A 20226-nucleotide genomic window follows, 5' to 3' on the forward strand; every position below is an offset into this window, starting at 1 on the left:
ATCAGAAAATAGGACGAAAAGGTACGTAGTGCCCCGTCCTTTAGTTTGGCTGGTCTTGGCGGGGGCACTGCCGTACCCTCTGATTAATATCCAGTGTCGCTTGGGATAATGTGGACTGAAACGATACCCCATAGGGGCCATACATCCAAATCTGTTCAGCTATTTAGAAGTTATGGTGGAATACAGAAACTCACATACATAAATAGTATAAAGACGCAGCGTTCGAAGACCCCCCACTAGGTGGACGGACGACATAAGACGAGTCGCAGGGAGCCGCTGGATCCAGGCGGCGCAAGACCGTGGCGTGTGGAAGTCTGTACAAGAGACCTATGTCCAGCAGTGGACGTCTATTGGTTGATGATGATGATGATGATGATGATGATGATGGTGATGATGATGATGATGATGATGATGATGATAAATACATAAACCCTGATGACATTAAACTCCTTGTTTTGGGCAGTTTTGCTCCAATATTTCACTGTCCATCTCATCACTATACCGTACATATTATTATAAATGCGAAACTGTGTTAGTTTGTTAGTTGGTTTGTCCTTCAATCACGTCGTAACCTAGCAACGGATCGGATTTGCATGGCTATAATTAAAGACCTGGAGAGTGACATTGGCCACTTTTTTCCGGAAAATCAAACGTAAATCCACACGAACGAAGTCGCGGGCATCAGCTAGTAATAAACATAATGAATTCTGTATGTCGATCTATTCCCTCTGAGCCCCAGCAGCATTGCGCATGTCACGTACAGTTGCCAACCTAGACCCTCCACGAGCATGCGGGGTCGTTCACCCGCGTCTTCGCTCACCCTTGACTTGACGTAAGATAATAACCACAGAGCAGAAACAAAGAGGAGTTGGCCTAAGCAACTGTGCACTGTGATTTTCAACTAGGTCCTGACGTCATCACTGTGGGCGGGGCCTTAGTTAGTATGCTGTCTGCGTTCGTCAGGTTCACATATATTGAGACTCGTATTATCGGTGTGTTTTCGCGTTTTTAAGAACAAAAGGATGAAGTGTTGTGTTTTATCGTGTCAAAGTTATTCAGACAGACGTTCTGATGCTATGAATGGTATCCATTTCATTTGTAAGGAATTTTATACGTAATTCTACACTTATTGACATCTAGTGTGAGATAGCTGAACTATGTAGTGACATCAATATATCGATGTTAGGTCGCTAAGCGAGTAGTTTTGCTACTAACCCGCAGATGGAAAATTGAGAAGTGGGCGGCGTTCCACAACCCCTCACCCCGCAAAATGTCACTCGATATTTCATAGGGAAATCTTAATACAACATCTCCTCTTTGTTTCTGCTCTATGATAATAACCATTAGTATACAGGGTGTGAAATTAACTACTCTGGTATAACTTTATTTCATATCATTATCAACCGATAGACGTCCACAGCTGGACAAATGTTTCTTTTAGGGACTTCCACATGCCGCGGCGCAAGACGACTCCCTATGCGACTCGTTTGATATCGTCTGTCCACCTTGTGGGGGGGTCTTCTAATGCTACACTTTCCGCTGCGAGGTCGCCATTCTAGCTCCTTGTGTAAGGAGACCACGAAGGAAAAATAACTCGAAGACGATTTTACAAGTTTATTTGTCGGTTTTCATTACAGAACTACCTGCCTATTAGGCCACACGGCTTTTTATATCGTTTATCATGAATGAACTATGATATTAATCGAAATGACGTGAAGTTACCTTCATTCATTCCTTAAGAATCGTTTTCAAAGTATCGTAATTAAAGTCATTATTATGTTAACAACCAAATATATGTAATACTACTTTGATAAATAATTTTAGTAATTTTAACGATTAGCAAGCTTAATAAGTAAGTTACTTTAAATAGATATGCAATTTAGGGATGTGTATTGTCAACAACATTTGATTGAATGAATCACATAAGGTTTAGGTTGCAATATTCTTCATTCAATCAAATGTTTCCTTCATATCATATTTAATGCGTTCTATTAATTATGGCCATAGTATTTAACTCATTACAAATTTTTATATTGGATGATTGATTTCACGATTTCTAACACTTGGGATCCTAACATCTATCGATTTTTCGAACTATGAGCCCTGCGTCGAATGACGACCTCGCACCGGAAAGCGTACTGTTGCCTGACCTCCCACTAGACTAGGTAGAAATATGACGTCAAAAGCACATGAGTAGAATATCTACTCGAGTGGTCAAAGTCTCAGGCAATGGCTGGATTCAGGCGGTCGAGGCCTGCGAAAGTCCTACAATAAGGAGACCTATGCCCAGCAGTGCACGTCTATCTGTTGATGATGATGATGATGATGATGACGACAACGACGACGAGGGAAGTTAGTGAGAGGTGGAGGTCATGTCCTGCTTGGTATCATTTTGTTGAAATGACTAACTACCTACTTACCTACCATAATATTAAAACTTCATCAAAATTGGTTTAGGCATTTTTTAATTTGAAGCAGATTCTTTTCTAATTTCTACCTACGCCTACGTGATAAACTTTATCTACCTACCACCGATTACATTTTAATTTTTATACAAAAAGGTTAAAAAAAGTCCCAATGTCCAAATGGTTCAAATAAAGTCTGGACTTCGGACGCAGCAGCAGTTCAAATACTACGTAGGTACCTATTATAGATAGATACTAAACTTAGGTAGGTACTTACAATACCAGTATCTACTTAGTATTTATCCACTATTAATGAAGTGGTACCTATATTACCTAGGATAAAAAGGCTATTCTGTGATTAGGTATTTATTATATTATTATGTAAATAATTAGTTTTATTGATACTAAGTATACCTACCTACATTTTGTTAAGTCACCTCTCATTGATACAATACTGTTATCCACGATAAATAAAGCTATGAAGTCATAAAAAGACCGATAACAAAATGGTTTTAACATACCTTCCTACTCGCACCTACCTACCTACAATAAGTGTTAAAATATTCTATTAGAATTGTAGTAAATCCTTTAACGAGCCATTTTATATCTAGGTACTATCACGAATGAAAACTACCTACGTTCCCAGGGCCCGGAGCACTAAATCTAATCTAATTTAGAGGTGTCAAATACAGGTTCATGTGTGTATCACAATATTATCACGTGTTACAGACAAATATTTAATAATTATTAACGTTACCTACATTATTTTGTTACACAAAAAAAATTGCTTGAACCGTGAGGCGCAAGCAGAAAAATGGGTGCAATCGATTTTCGACCTTATTGACATACGTCAGAAAACAGCATTTTAGCAATCTATGAATTATACTGAGCAAGAATATGACAAAAAACAACTTTCTCATAACCGTCAATAAGGTCGAGATTTGCTTGCACCGATTTCACCATGAGGCGCAAGCAGATAAATGGGTGCAAGCGATTTCCGACCTTATTGACATAGGGAACAACATTTTAACAATCTATGAATGATACCTACTGAACAAGAATATGACAAAAAACAACTTTCTCATAACCGTCAATAAGGTCGAGAACTAGGGTATAGCTTGTATTTAACTCGATTGATTTAAATTTTAAATTTTACTCTTAATAGGTACCCAATGCATACCTTCGCGACAGGTCGAAATGGCAATCGGGGAGGGAATGCCCCGCACACCCGCACGGCCCCTGTGCTAACCCAGTGCGGGCGAGCGAGGGTGACGTGCGGGTGTGCGGGGTGTCACCCCCGCCTCATACCCCGATTGCCATCTCAACCTGTCGCGGAATACAGTACCTAGTACCTACCTATGTATGTAAAAATAAAAACAAGTAGAACGATAAAGCAATGTCAAGTAGATACCTACAATACAATAGGTAGGTAAGTTTACCTAGTTACCTATAAAAAAATCTTTTTAGTAGGTAACTACTATATTTATTATCATACATTTCTACATATTTATTATCATACGAATTATAAAATGATGATGATGATTTCTAAAAAGAACAATACCACTTCACGTACCTAACCTATTACCTATAATACTTAAATGTATGATAATACCTACACTTTGAAAAACATTTTCTCATACGATTTATAAAATGACGCAAGTATTTCCAAAAAGAACAAATCTACTATAATAGGTATTATTAACGCGCGACACAAATCTATCACAACACAAAAATGTACCTAATCTACATTATTTTGCCTAATCTACATTACAATTATTCGCATTAAATATTTATCGACACTCAAGTTCACAAATAAATAAAACTGCATTCAAAATTTATTACGAAACAAACAAAATGATAAAAATACTAGCCGCATACTCGTATCATCACAGTCAACATGTAACAGGCCAATACGAAAATTCGATGTAATAATTATTCACCGTCGAATCGCGACGATATTTGTATTCAGCTGTACCTACCTAATATATTTTATTCTAATATCGTCGCTCGGTCGCGACGCGTATCAAAGATCGAACGCCTGAGTTATTTTTTAGGAAGGATTTCCCAAATTTTCACTACTTATTATATATTGTATTCAATTTTGTTTTAATCTAAAAACGAATATCTTGAATACATTTATATATTTAATAAATTTATTAGGTACATTATTTTTTGACACCTCTAATCTAATTCTATTGGAAAATTAGGTCAGAGATTTCCCAAGAGAAGATTCGCATGCGAGGAGTCTAAACGCTTTTATGGACGCTGTAATACAGTTTCATATTAGAAATATTAAAACTACCGGCTGAAGTAAGACGTAAAACACATTATTCTTTCTAAAACTGTTATAAAATCGCCTCTAGAATTTATTAAAACGCAAAAACAACAGGTTGCGCAAAGCCGTTACAAAAGTACTCACCTGTAAATGTATGGGAACTTTTTTCACCGGTGCGTTGGTCATTTTGCCACACAAATCCAATAACTATTGCACTAAACACGAATGTTTATTTATAAATACGTGTAGGCGGCCAGGTAGATGATAATTTCGCAAATCTGAATGACCAACGAAGTACGTTCACACGCTACACATACATGTGCCGGTTTTCAACCTACTGATTATTTTCAATGGAGACTTGAATCTTCCCTCCACTACGCTTGCGTAAAAAACGTAGCTCCCGATTGGTGAACATAACTTGTCAATGTTGCCATCTTGCGATTGATAAAATGATGCAGTTGTTGAAAACACTAATAGATGTCGTAGCTATCGTTAGAGAGGACACAATATTTTAAGTATTGTAACAAAATATAATAATGGACCAATTAAATACAAAAATTATGCAGTGTAAATTAACTTGTATGTTCATGTTTTGTTAAAGTTATATAAATTGTCTGAACTTGAAGGTGTTACAAAGTGGTACAATGAACTGCAAATAGATGGCGCTAGGAGTAGTCTTTAAAATAAAGTCGATACTACGCTACGAGGGAAGGCGGCCGATTTTTTCCGACCAAAACATAATCGAACCATGAGTCGGGCGCTACCGATTTTTCGCGCCCGTTTTATTACACGATATTAACTTAAAGACTTATTATTTTGTAGTTTTCTCAATGTGCAGTGAAGTGGCAGTGTAGCATTTCCTTCTTCACCCATGCCAACTCTACATCTTAAGCCAGGATTGACGGTAAAATATTTTTTAATTCTGACGAAGATTTCCAGTATATTTTCGTCTTTGTTACAAAAATAACTGGGAATCCTCTAATAGTTAAATGTTTACGAAGGGAAGGAGGGCATAAAGAATAGGAGAACTGTTATAGGGCCTCTTTTATGAAAAAGGTACAGCAAAAAATATTTAATTTGCCATTGCGCGATAACCAATATGAACGTAGGCAGTCGCTGTCGCGAAATTCGATTTTAGGACAAAGAACAACGGGTTAAACATGATTAAGATGTTTTAAATACTTAAAAATACTATATTCATAATGGGATACAAAACAATAGAATAATCCAATTGAATTTTTGGGTAAATAGCACAATCATATCAAATTATTTGTCTTATAGGATGCGCGAATTATATTATGCGTACGTTTTTTTTTTGTTGAAACTACCTGCCAAATACAAAAATTACAGGCTACAACGTTCTAATTTTTTTTAGGTAGGTAAGTTACAATAGTTACTTTTATAATTTAACGATATTTTTATATATTTTTTATCATTATAGGTAGGTAGGTAGGTACATAAGTTAGGTTCTGTTGTAAAAATAAATATGTACCTACCTACATTAGTTAAACAAAAAAATAACATACATTTTCTGATTTAAAAAAGTATCTACTAACATACGAGTAACCCTACGAGTAACCCTCTGACATTAAATTAATAATGATGACGATAATGATCATTTTGGCTTGAGATGAAAGTCGTTTTAAAGATAGGCATGCTTTACCATGAATCTTGGTTTGGTGTTTTATGATGGATTGAAATGGTGTAGGTATACCTAAGTAGTTATACCATATATTATGCACCAAGGACCAAATATTCAATTATATGTATACTTTTATATGGGCAGGGCACATAGTTCGTAAAACCGATAGACGTTGGGGTGCTGGAAGATCCCCCACTAGGTAGACGGACGGCATCAAACGAGTCGCAGGTAACCGCTGGAGTCAGGCGGCGCAAGACCGTGGCGAGTGGAAGTCCCTACAAGAGACCTATGTCCAGCAGTGGACATCTATCGATGATGATGATTATGATACTTTTACAATTAGGTACTTTCTTTTGAATCGTAAATGCATCTACTACTGGTTCGGAACGCCTTGCATAGAAGAAAATCGTCGTGCGACGATTAAAATTTTTTTGTGTGTGTTTTAGTTGAAATTTCATTCGGTATTGAATGTGTATTACTCAGCAGTCAGTACTCCCTTGTTTTGTCTATATTAACTTATTAGTTAAATAAGGTCAGCATTGAAGCATAACTATCTGGCTTTTACCTACAAGTAGTAACTAGATATCAGGTGCAAAGATCACTGGATCAAGTCATCTACTTGATTACACCTGACGCAAATCGATGATGCAGTATCGCAAATAAGTTTCAGTGGAAACGTACTTTCTTAGCATGGAAGGTCCAAAATATTTTCATCATTATCATGATCAACCCATCGCCGGCTCACTCTAATCCTTCCATCACCGATCGGGTCTCCTCTCAGAATGCGAACCAAGTGCGGATAGGCAGATTTCACACACCTTTGTGAACACCGTGGAGTACACTCAGGCATGCAGGTTTCCTGCAAACATATAGGTACCGACATTTTTAAGGTTCCGTAGCCGAATGGCAAAAAACGGAACCCTTATAGATTCGTCATATCTGTCTGTCTGGATGTATGTCACAGCCACTTTTTTCCGAAACTATAAGAGCTATACTGTTGAAACTTGGTAAGTAGATGTATTCTGTGAACCGCGTTAAGATTTTTACACAAAAATAGAAAAAAACAATAAATTTTGGGGTGCCCCATACTTAGAACTGAAACTCAAAAATTTTTTTTTCATCAAACCCATACGTGTGGGGTATCTATGGATATCATTTTTTTCTAAACTAAATAGTTTGCGCGAAAGACACTTCCAAATTGGTAAAATAAGTATAATAAAATAAGAGATTGATAAAACTAAAAAAAGTATATAATGTACATTTACCAAGCAAACTTCCACCGAAAATTGGTTTGAACGAGATCTAGTAAGTAGTTTTTGATTTATCGTGCAAAACGTCGATAACATACGATTGTACTACGGAGCCCTCAGTGCGCGAGTCTGATTCGCACTTGGCCAGTTTTTAATCTACAAAAGCACGTGCACTAATTGTAATGTACAATGTACATGACAACTACATAGTTCCTCATCGTGAGTGACTTGGAGTGACTACCTTGCACTCAGTCACGCACGAAAACGTCGCGTCAGCTTTACTTAATCTTTTATTAATGGTATGCAAAGAAGATAAAAAAAGCTGTGATAGCCTAGTGGTTAGGACGTCCGCCTTTTAATCGGAGGTGGGGGATTCGATCCCAGGCACGCACCTCTAACTTTTCGGAGCTATGTGCGTTTTAAGTAATTAAATATCACTTGCCTGAGAGTTCTCCATAATGTTCTCAAAGGTGTGTGAAGTCTGCCAATCCGCACATGACCAGCGTGGTAGACTATGGTCAAAACCCTTCTCTCTGTAGTGAGCTGGCGATGGGTTGATCATGATGATGATGATGATGCGAAGTAAATAATATTATGATGCTACTTCCGTAAACAAAAAGTGTACCAAGTAAGTAGGGTATTGTCAATTATGACGCTAGAGGATTTAGCGAAGATAATCTTAATAAACAGGGTCTAATAATCTCAAGCAGCTAATGAATTCCACAACATCAGTACCCTTATTATAAATGTGAAAGTGTGTTTTTTTGTTGGTTTGTTGGTTCGTTGGTTTGTCCTTCTCAATCACGTCGCAACGGTGCAACGGATTGACGTGATTTTTTGAATGGGTATAGATAAAGGCCTGGAGTGGACACATGCAGTAGCATGTGTCACTGAGTCGCCATGAGACATGGAGTCTCAACTCTCAAGACCTTGACTTACTTTTTGTTGAAGTCGAATTTTGTAGGTTTGTGGGTTTTCACCAAGTTCTTACTAACTAGTCTCTAGGGACTTTTTTCTTATTGTCGCCCAGCGGAAGTGCGTAGCTTCACGCTAGAGTTAAATCGTCAAAATCAATCGCCGTATCGCAACTGTGATTGCTGTCGCAAAAAGTAGTTTTTTTATTTTTTCTTGTTCACAATTTTTCCAAGTTAGTGATCTTAACTATTTCCTGCAATTCACTACTATTAAAGATAATAAGTTAAGTATAATGGTTAAATCCCATCTAATCCATAATGTTTGATTCTAGATAAAGACAAACTATTTGTTATAAGTAAAATTTTAATAAGGTCTTGGACTGTAGTAATAAAATGACGTAGTTTTTTTTATAGCGGTAGTTTATGGGGCTAGAATTCATTATTAAAGAAAATAATTTAAAAATATCATAAATTTTTAAAATAATTAATTGGCGTTTTAAGATATTATTTAGAATAATTAATTGCTTATTATTTTTATTAACTCTGCATGGAAAGCGATTAATGACGTCACATGGCGCGTAAACGACAAATATTTTTCAATTTTGAACATAAAAAATCTTTTCCCTCAGAAATTACTCTATTGTTATTTTAAAAATTGAAAAAAAAATTGGAAAATGAATTCTAGGCCCATAAACTACCGCTATACAAATAATCACTTCATTTTATTACTACAGTCCAAGACCCTATTCTCCACCTATGACAGTTGTCATGTGATACAATACTACAGCATCTGACAGACAGACGTACGTTTTGTAATAGGGTCCCGTTGGCACCCTTCGGGTTCGGGTACGGTACCCCAACAAATCAGATACTATAGACGTCTCCATCCACGTGTTAGGTAAAAAGGCAATGAAAAAGCTAGACATCAATAAACAAACCGATATCAGCGTTGATCGCACACAGAGATAACTGGAGTGAAAATCAATACCAATCCCGTGAACTGCCTATATCTAGATGTTAGACCTACCTGTAGGTTGTAACTTCTTGTAGGCCTTTGGCGGGTGTGACTTTCGAGGTCATTCAAAATTATACAAACACTACATGATGCCCGTGACTTCGCACGCGTGGATTTAGGTTTATTTAAATCCCGTAGGATCTCTTCAATTTTCCGGGATAAAAGTAGCCTATGTCCATCCTCGGGATGAAGCTATCTTTGTTCTAAATTTCGTCAAAATCGGTTGGGCCGTGATAGGCTAGCAGGCAGACAAACAGACAGACAGACACACTTTCGCATTTATAATATTAGTATGGACTAGATGAAGCCCGCGACTTCGTTCGCGTGGATTTAGCTTTTTTAGCTGAGCTGAGTTTGTTGTGGGCTCTTCTCAGACCTGGGCGCGTTTGGAACCCTCGTAGCTTTAGTTTTAAGTTTGCGTAATAATTATCACCACTATATCCTAGAAATCGAACATCTGACCATCAAAAAGAGTTATTAATTACCTATTTTGAATAAATCATTTGACTTTGACTTAAGAATCCCCTGCGAGCTATCTGATTTTCCGGGAAAAAAGTAAGTAGTTTAACTATAGATACCGCAGATAAGTGAATTTATCTGTGATAGATATCAACGCAAAAATCACGGCGATCTGTTGCTACGTTGCGACGTGATTGAAGGATAGACCATCCGTCTAATTTGCAATGCTAACTTCATAATATGCCCCGGCTTCACTCAGATATTTCCGAATCCTTTCTTAGCGGGGGTTCAGGTAATAGAGAGATCCTACACGCAAGTTTCTAGACCTTAGCATTGTTTAATAGATCGTAAAACTGTGATCTTATAGCTTAGTAGGAAGCTGGTGGGAGGCTTCGGCCGTTGCTAGTTACCACCCCACTGGCAAAGCCGTGCCGCGATTTAGCGTTCCGGTACGATGACGTGTAGAAACCAAAGGTGTATGGGTTTAATAAAAACTGCCATACCCCTTCCAGGTTAGCCCGCTACCATTTTAGACTGCATCATCACTTACCACCAGATGAGATTGCAGTCAAGGGTTAACTTGTATCTGAATAAAAATAATAAAAAAATCACGCCCGCCGTGCGCCGCTGGTAATTTGAGCTTTAAGTTTAGATATGTCAATCAATTTCTCCTTTTATAAATACTCATAAACTCAAGAGTTTACTCGGAAGAATGATTCGGCCGTGAAAACGTATATTTACATAAAGTCTCATTGCCGTTTTATACATGACAACTCGGACGGGATATTATCCATCCATACTTCCATACTAATATTAGATATAAATGCGAAAGTGTGTCTGTATGTCTGTCTGTCTGCTAGCTTTTCACGGCTCAACCGTTCAACCGATTTTAACGAAATTTGGTACAGATATTGTTTGCATCTCGGGGAAGGACATAGGCTACTGTTTATCCCGGAAAATTGAAGAGTTCCCACAGGATTTTCAAAAATCTAAATCCACGCGGACGAAGTCGCGGGTATCATCTAGTGATGTCTATAAAATGAAGTGTCCGTGTCAGACTACGTAGACGTACTTCCCACTAAGTCGCGGGGTTGTGCTATCAGTTAGTAATTTTATTTTTATTTTTTACTAGCTGATGCCCGCGACTTCGTACGCGTGGATTAAGGTTTTTAAAAATCCCGTGGGGACTCTTTGATCCATGCAAAAATCACGTCAATCCTTTGCTCCGATGCGACGTGTTTGAAGAACAAACCAACAAACAAACAAACAAACACTCTTTCGTATTTATAATATAGATACTGACTAGCTGATGCCTGCGACTTCGTTCGCATAATTTAGGTTTTTAAAAATCCCGTGGCAACTTTTTGATTTCCTGAGATAAAAAGTAGCCTATGTCACTCTCCAGGTCTTAAACTATACCTATTCAAAAAATCACGTCGCACCGTTGCTCCGTTGCGACGTGATTGAAGGACAAACCAACAAACCAACAAACAAACACAATTTCGCATTTATAATATGGGTATGGATTCAGTTAAAAGTTAGTCCTTGACTGCAATCTCATCTGGTAGTGATGATGCAGTCTAAGATGGAAGCGGGCTAACCTGGAAGGGGTATGGCAGTTTTTATTAAACCCATACCCCACCTAAGTACACAGCATCGCACCAGAACGCTAAGTCGCTTGGCAGTACCACTTTGCCGGCAGGGTAACCAGCCACGGCCAAAGCCTTCCATCAGACCAGACAAGAGAAAATTTTGAAATTATGATACCCCCCTGCCGGGAATTAAACCCGGGACCTCCCACTAATAAGACCACAGCGCTTTCTCATTTCTCTATTTAAATCTATTCCATTTCCATTCCCATTCTAAGACTACACTTCAGAGGTCAGATGGTACAAGGATGTCATTTCCGCCGGAGGTTGTGCGTAGAAACTAAGTTTCCTTTTGAAAATGAGGAAAAGTGGAAAAAGAATATTAAAGCAAAGTAAATGGACTTCAATTACCTACCTATACTAATCACTTATTATAAATGCGAAAGTGTGTTTGTTTGTTGGTTTGTTAATTGTTGGTTTTTCCTTCAATCACGTCGCAACAGAGCAACAATTCGACGTGATTTTTTGAATGGGTATAGTTTAAGATCTGAAGAGTGACATAGGCTACTTTTTATCCCGGAAAATCACCACGGGATTTTTAAAACCTAAATCCACGCGTACGAAGTCGCGAGCATCAGCTCTAGTAATTTTTATATTTTTGCTAAGTTTTATGAAACCCGTTCATTATAGCTGAGTTTCGATTTAAATACCTAAAACACAGAGGCACAGAATATGTAATAGTACTACAGAGGAGAGTTATTCAAAGGGCACACACATGCAATACACCTGCCACCCTCGGTTGCTATTAATAAAGACTCCTCCGTTCCACTTCTCTCCTCCGCGGTTCCACTCCACTCTGCAGGTATGCGATGTGCCTGACTTTAACGATGTTGTACGGTCTACGTAACGTAAGTTTAAATTTATTTCAACGTAGTGAACGTGATATGCTTACAAATTACACTTGTAAATTGTAAGTGTCAACCTAATTATTTGTTTCCGAGCTGAAAATTATAATGAACCGCTTCCGTTGCATTACATTGTCCTCAATGTAAATAAAAAAATAAATCCATAATAATCTTAAGCTGTGATAGCCTAGTGGTTAGGACGTCCGCCTTCTAATCGGAGGTCGGGGGTTCGATCCCGGGCACGCACCTCTAACTTTTCGGAGTTATGTGCGTTTTAATTAATTAAATATCATTTCATTTAACGGTGAAGGAAAACATCGTGAGGAAACCTGCATGCCTGAGAGTTCTCCATAATGTTCTCAAAGATGTTGTGAAGTCTACCAATCCGCACGTGGCCAGCGTGGTAGACTATGGCCGAAAGCCTTCTCACTCTGAGAGGAGACCCGTGCTCTGTAGTGAGCCGGTGATGCAGATTTACTTACTAGCTTATGCTCGCGACTTCATCCGCGTGGACTACACAAATTTGTGGTTGAATTTTCAAAAATTCTTTTTAGCGGATGCCTACGTCATAATAGCTATCTGCATGCCAAATTTCAGCCCGATCAATCCAGTAGCTTGAGCTGTGCGTTGATAGATCAGTCAGTCAGTCAGTCAGTTACCTTTGCCTTTTATATATTTAGATTTATGTTTACAGATGGCTCGGTATAAGAAGACAGGTTTCATGGACGATGACGCGGGGAGTGTCAGCTCGATACAGCTCAACGAGGGAGTCCGCTCCGGAGGGACGCATATTCGATATCACATGGTTAGTATACCCTTACTACTTAGTTACCCGACTATACCGTCTTAGCACAGCCTGAAAAGACGACTTATATGAAAACCTATAGAACGCACTCTGACTTTGCTTATACTAAAACGAGACAGAGCTGTATGTCCCACATAAATCTGTCTCGTTAAAAGTCTGATGAAGTTAATCTCAGCCGCATGGTTGCTTCATTCGTTAAACATGGCGTTCCAGAACAAAATGTCAAAGAAAACTATTTTAACGAATGTTTGTAACTATAACAAACGGTTTGAACCAACTGCAGAGCCAGAGACCTTTGGGATCAAATACGATTACAACTCAGGTATATCAACTAGCCATCAGTAAGAGCCGAGGTAGCCTGGTGCTTAAAACGTCCGCCTCCTTTTCGGGAGGTCGGGGATTCGATCCCGGGCACGCAGCTCTAACTTTTCAGAGTTATGAGCATTTTAAGAAATTAAATATAACTTGCTTTAACGGTGAAGGAAAACATCGTGAGGCGGTCGTGAGCTACCTTTTTACTCTGCTTGCGTGAGCTCAAATTAAAATAGAGAAGCGGGAACTGGTTCATTGACTCATGCACATGATACAACTGTACCAAATACATCACTATTATCTTAAATATGGTAACATTATTTTACGATTTGACATTAGCTAATGTCAAAACGTGTTGTTTAATTAAAAATTCGAGTATACACGTCCCTCTCTACGTGAAGTACTTACTCTACGTATTAAGAATTTTCCTGAAAGAATTTTCCTGAAAATGTTTGCGCCTGCTTAAAAATTAATGCATGGAATATAATATACACAACATAAATGCTTCCACATATTCTGTAGGCGTTAATGTATAGATTTATGTTTGTAAATTGTAGTTTTTAATCATCATCCTCATCAACCGATCCACAGGTGCTGGACATAGGTCTTTTATAGGTAGGTACGAGTACTTCCAACCACTTTGCGCCGCCTGAATCTAGCGGCTCCCTGCGACTCTGTCACTGTTAAATAGTACATACTCGACTTACGACTTACGAGTTAGTATATTAATTATCATTCTAATAATACCGACTTATTATAATTTAGTCTAAATTGTGAGTTGATAGTCAAAAACTACTATATTATCTCATTTTATTACGCAGCAGGTTCCTTCTAAAGTATGCAAAAGTTCTTTAACGAGTTTTAAAGAACCCAAAGTCCTTAAGAGCTTTTTCTCCTTTGTCGTGTAATACTTATATTTTATTATACCTACCTACTTTTGACAAGGAATTTTATGGTCAAACTTCGTATTTTACTTTTAAAATGTCCGAAAATTCTAATATTTTTTTGGATATTTTCATAACATACTTGAAGCATAATAGGTATGCTCGCGAATTTGACTGCGTTAACGAACAAACGACTTGGTTTTCTTGAGACAAGAGTACTCTGATATAATTCTGCAGCGTGCCGAACCAACAGATCAGCAGGGTGAATCGCTAACCCAGTGTCTAACACTGAATGATAGCACGGAAAAATATTTTGATATCACCCAGTGAAGCAGCAATGTAGAACCAACCAACCTCGGTGGCTATCATTCAGTGTTAGACACTGAGTTAGCGAATAACCTAGCAGGAAATGGCCTTATCCGATCAGGACGCGGCGCCTGAAATCGAGTAAATCTTATTAAAATTGCAATTATTTGCATAAAAATTCTTCAATTGATACAAAATATTTGTTGTCGTGAGAGCAGAAATATGTAGGGTTGCCTCCACGGAGGAAAAATCTCTGGGCTATGAACGTCTTATTTTTAAGAGAAATTGAAAAGAGGTATCTACACTAAAAACAGAACTGACTTAATGTGACACATAAAAGTTACGGACTGATAAGTATTATAAGTACATACTTTATTACTAGACAAGCCTATGTCTATTTGCAAGGAATTAGAAAATTCAAAAATTTTATGTACTTATCCATACTAATATTATTATAATCCATTACTCCGGTTTAAAGAATTTATTCTCAAAAAAAAAAATTCATTACTCCATACTTAATATTATAAATGCGAAAGTATGTCTGTCTGTCTGCTAGCCTTTCACGGCCCATCCGTACAACCGTTGTTGACGAAATTTGGTACAGATATAGCTTGCATCCCGGGGAAGGCTACCTTTTATCCCGGAAAACCAAAGAGTTCCCACGGGATTTTTAAAAACCTAAATCCACGCGGACGAAGTCTCACGCATCGTCCAGTTGCATGATAAATATGTAGAGAAACGCACGGAATACTAATTAATACTTAGGTGGCACGAGACACGAGACAAGCGGGACTTTGCCTAATTTTCTTGCCCGTTGACAACCCTAACACATCGCAATGCTCTTGTTAGCAAGTAATGTTTATTCTGTGTTTAGTATATCTGTACATGTCGTTATTGTTCTTTGGTACATTTCCATGCGTGGCTGGGATGATCTTGGGTAGGACTAAATAAAAATTAAAATAGGATAAATCGCCTAGAAGACGAAATTACAATACAATAATAATACAATACAAACTTCTTTATTGCGAATATGGGTAAACAGTGAAGATGTTACAAAACAAAAAAGTACAGCCAAATTCTGCCTATCAGCATGCAATATGTTATGATATACCTAACAACGTGTACATAGTCTTGATAAAATTAGTCACATTATATATTTAGTCACAAAAATAATTAAATAATAGTATTGAGTTTTGTAGAAGAAAATTTTACAGTTTTTTTAAAATTTATCATCAAAGTACTCGTTTATGGAATAATAGCATTTTTTTACAAGAAATTCCTTAAGTTTGTATTTCAACATACTTATACTAAGAGATCTATCTGCGAGTTCTTTTGGTAATTTATTATAGATTCTAGGAGCCATATTTATTATACTCTTTCCAAATTTCGCGGATGAGTGCTGAGTGAAACAAATTTTGTTGTTCCTTCTGGCATTCTCAGAAAAGTTAAACAGATTTTCATTCGTTCTAATGAATACAACAACCTCATATATGTAAAGACATGGACAAGGAAGTACTTTCAATTTTTGAAAATATGGCTTACATGAATCAGTCGGTTGAAGGTGACAAATAGACCTAATACATCTTTTTTGGGATTTAAATGCTCTATCCCTGTTAGCAGAATTTCCCCAAAATATTATACCATATCGTAATGTTGCAGTTACGTAGGAATTGTATGCTACCATAACTGCATTTAGATTAACCACTTTAGAAAGCATGTATAGTGCAAATGAAAAACGATTCAGTTTAAGACACACATTATCGATTTGGGTTTCCCAAGATACGCAATCATCAATGTAAAGACCTAAGAACTTAGTGTTACTTATTTCTTTTATTTCAGTTCCTAAATATTTTATGTCAAGTGGTGGTACGAGTAGATTACTTTGTCTATTTTTGAAAGTCATTATATTAGTCTTGTCTAGATTTATTAACAAATTATTTGATGTCAGCCAACTAATAATATTATTTATAGCATTATTGATGTCATTCTCCAGTGTTATTTTATTCTTACCAGTAAAAATTACAGTACTGTCGTCCGCAAATAAGACCATTTGATGATCAGTGCTAGTAGGGAAATCATTAATATACGTTATAAACAGCAAGGGACCTAATACACTTCCCTGTGGCACACCGGTATCATTTTTCTTTGCGCTAGAGAAATATCTCTCTTCAGTCTTATTGAGCATATTTATGCGCGTTATTTCCGTTATTTGATATCTTTCATTAAGATACGACTTAATCAATGCTAAAGAATTACCCCGCACTCCATAAGCATACAGTTTGTTTTCTAGAACCTTATGGTCAACATAGTCAAAAGCCTTTGTCAAATCCATGAATAAAATTAATTAAAATTCCTTTGAAATTAATTGAAATTCCACCAAAATTATGAATTTAGCCTATAAGTAAAGTACGCAAGGTCGAGATGGCAATCGGTGCGGGCGAGCGCGGGTGACGTGCGGGTGTGCGGGGCGTCCCCCCGCCTTACACCCTGATTACCATCTCCTGTCGCGGACTTTACGTAGGTAACTAGTTGAAATAAACCACGGACATGTAGTGATTTGCCTCCTCGTTTCTAATTCGTACAGCTAGGATAAACAAACCTTGCATCTTTGTGATCACTGATCATCAATCATTGCTACAGTCTCAATTGTTGTAATTGCCTGAATTTAAGGTAGGTACTCTTGCTGCAACAATGCATTTCAGCCAATAGCGAGGTGTCGGCCAACTAGAGATAATTGCGATCGTTACACGTAGCTAGTAGACCTTCAAATCCTTCGTTGATTGATAGATGCCGTGAAAAAATGATCACGTCATTTAATTTACCACCCATTTCCGCTTTGGTGGATACCGGACTTTAGGCTTTCATCGTAGTACGCTCGATGGTGTCCCGTAAAACATTTGAGCAAAAGAAAAAAGTTCAAACTTCTACAGAAGACCGAGTTTTATTTAAACATTTTCTTATAATTTTTCCTGCTAAAAGCTCGAACACATGTGTTAGTAGACACGTATAGTCCGCGACAGATTGAGATGGCAATCGGGGTATGAGCGGGGGAAGCCTCGACACCCGCACGTGACCCGCGATCGCCCGCACCGGGTCAGCACGGGGGCTGTGCGGGTGTGCGGGGCGTTCCCTCCCCGACCTTTTATAATAAAATCCCGCAAACTATTTTGGACTTACCTTTGCACAAGTTTAAAAAATCTATTAAAAATATGCTCCTGAAAAAAGCATATTACACAATTGAAGATTATCTAAATGATAAAAGAGCTTGGATTTGACCTGCAGCTCGTTCCAGCAACGCACAAGACTGCAAATACTATTTTATACATGGCATAATCTTGTACCTATATCAAATATTTGAAAAGAGCAACCGCCGAGTTTCTTGCTGGTTCTTCTCGGCAGGAAAGGCATTCCGAACCAGTGGTAGATGCATCCGACTATTCGTAAGCACTTGTAAAAGTTTATACGAATAAAAAAGATTTTCATTTTCATTTTTTCATTTTCATTGCCATCTCAACCTGTCGCGTACTATACTTGTCGTTGTATTGTTCTTTGTATACACCTAATGTCCATGCGAGGTTGCGAGTCGAGATGAACTTAGTTACAAAGTAGGGCAAGGGGAAGCAACGTCCTACATTTTGTATCCGATAAACAAGTTGGGAATCTTAAACAAGTTGGGAATCTTAAATTTTAAGCGTAATATAGCTCAAGGGTAAAATGAGTTGACTGAATTGCAACTTTCGAGCTTTTAATTGAAAATATTACAATAAAACTTAAAGCTAGCCTTATCTAATTACAAAGACAAATCATGCCAGCGTGGAATGGTGCCGAGAATACTGGCTGTATTTCCGCGCTGGACAGCCAGGCTGATCCGCTGCGCAAAAAAATAGCCAGCCCTTCTGTCACCAGATGAGGCTATTATTCGCGGTGGAATGTCTCGTAAAAAAAAGTTTGCACTAAGACTCCATGGCCCCAGGGTCAGCTAGCTTTTACTTAGCTATAAAATTCAAAATTTATTTTTCTCACATTTAGCAAAACTGGCGCACACGCATGTTTACATTTACTTATTTGTTTTATTTTTTCAGGAAAATTCCATTAAATATTTAAATCTGGATAAACTTACGAGGCATATAGATCTTATCACTTAGCTAGTATTTGGGTATATAACATAGATACTATATAGCACTACTTATACCTATATACTGCGATCGTCACATGACCCCGTCTACGCACAAAAGTAAAGCATTTACGTCACATTATGACGTCATAGACACAATCGTAGATTTCACGGTGCGCTCGGTTTCACCTGTGCCTTTGAAGGTGAATGTAAGAATTAAAATTGTCAAGTTCAACAAGTTTAACAAGATAGGTTGAATTTCTGCCGTTCTATTTCTAAAAGTCGAGTTCGTCTCTCAGACAAGTCGCAGGGAGCCGCTGGATTCAGGCGGCGCAAGACCGTGGTGTGTGAAAGTCCCTACAAGAGACCTATGTCCAGCAGTCGACGTCTATCGGTTGATGATGATGATGATGATGATTTCTAAAATGCGGTTAGATGCAAAAATGGTTTCTAAGTTATCGCCAAAAAACATGAGCATTTTCAAAAACGTATATTTCTAAACAATAATGCTAAGTTACGGAACAAACTCATTTAAAAAATAATTTAGTTAAGTAGTTTTAGAAAACTAGGTACTTAACTAAATTATTTTTTAAATCGCAAGAAAATTGGTCCATGAATTAGCGTGTATCAAGAGGTAAATGTGTGTGCTAAAATTAAATTTGTGTGTCTTAAGGCTTCGAAGATATTCAGGATTCTGCTGCGCTGACGTTTAGCTATTTCCTAGATCTCTTAAAAGTAAAACGTTTAGATGTGATTTTTTACACATGTTGCTATGAATTTGTGTGTAATGTTTGTGAAAATACCTAAGTACCTTGATATTTACTCGTACATTTAATAACCATGACATACAATGTGGTAGTTATAATTTAAAGCGTATCTTTCCCAGTATCAGGTGAGATCATGGTCAAGGGTAAACAAACTCCAAGATTTTAGCGATAAAAGTAGCATTTGTTTTAATCTCACAATCTCCGAGCTCTACAACAATGAGATGATCTCATTTCACCATGATGTCGTGCCATGACTTAGTATCCTTAACAATAGGTAGGTGTATGTGGTTATTGTCATGGTAATTTACATATTGAAAAGCTGTGATAGCTTAAGGGCCCGTTATCGCTTGAACTATGAAATTCTAAGATTTCAAGCTCCAAATTTACCATCATAGGATGAACTTGCATATAGTTGAATACATGTTTAAAATAAATTAATCTTTCGTATTGACCTTTAATGTAACCTTATATAAATGCGAAAGTGTGTTTGTTTGTTGGTTTGTTGGTTTGTCCTTCAATCACGTCGCAACGGTGCAACGGATTGACGTAATTTTTTGCATGGGTATAGATAAAGACCTGGAGAG

At 37.6% G+C, this 20226-nt stretch overlaps 2 protein-coding genes across 2 annotated transcripts in view; one reads left to right on the plus strand and one right to left on the minus strand.

Moving 5' to 3' along the window:
• Nucleotides 1-5033, minus strand: part of CRMP (Collapsin Response Mediator Protein) — a 55610-nt gene extending 50577 nt beyond the window's left edge. The window contains exon 1 of the mRNA XM_034981070.2: nt 4825-5033. Coding sequence (XP_034836961.1) covers nt 4825-4866 — 42 coding nt within the window. The 5' untranslated portion in view covers nt 4867-5033. The remainder of the gene's footprint in view (nt 1-4824) is intronic.
• A 364-nt stretch (nt 5034-5397) lies between these two features.
• Nucleotides 5398-20226, plus strand: part of Nep3 (Neprilysin 3) — a 44836-nt gene continuing 30007 nt past the window's right edge. The window contains exons 1-2 of the mRNA XM_034981064.2: nt 5398-5584; nt 13149-13259. Of these exons, the coding sequence (XP_034836955.1) occupies nt 5552-5584; nt 13149-13259 (144 nt within the window). The 5' untranslated portion in view covers nt 5398-5551. The remainder of the gene's footprint in view (nt 5585-13148; nt 13260-20226) is intronic.

The sequence above is a fragment of the Maniola hyperantus genome, chromosome 23, assembly GCF_902806685.2.
Source record: "Maniola hyperantus chromosome 23, iAphHyp1.2, whole genome shotgun sequence".
Taxonomy (NCBI): Eukaryota; Metazoa; Arthropoda; class Insecta; order Lepidoptera; family Nymphalidae; genus Maniola; species Maniola hyperantus.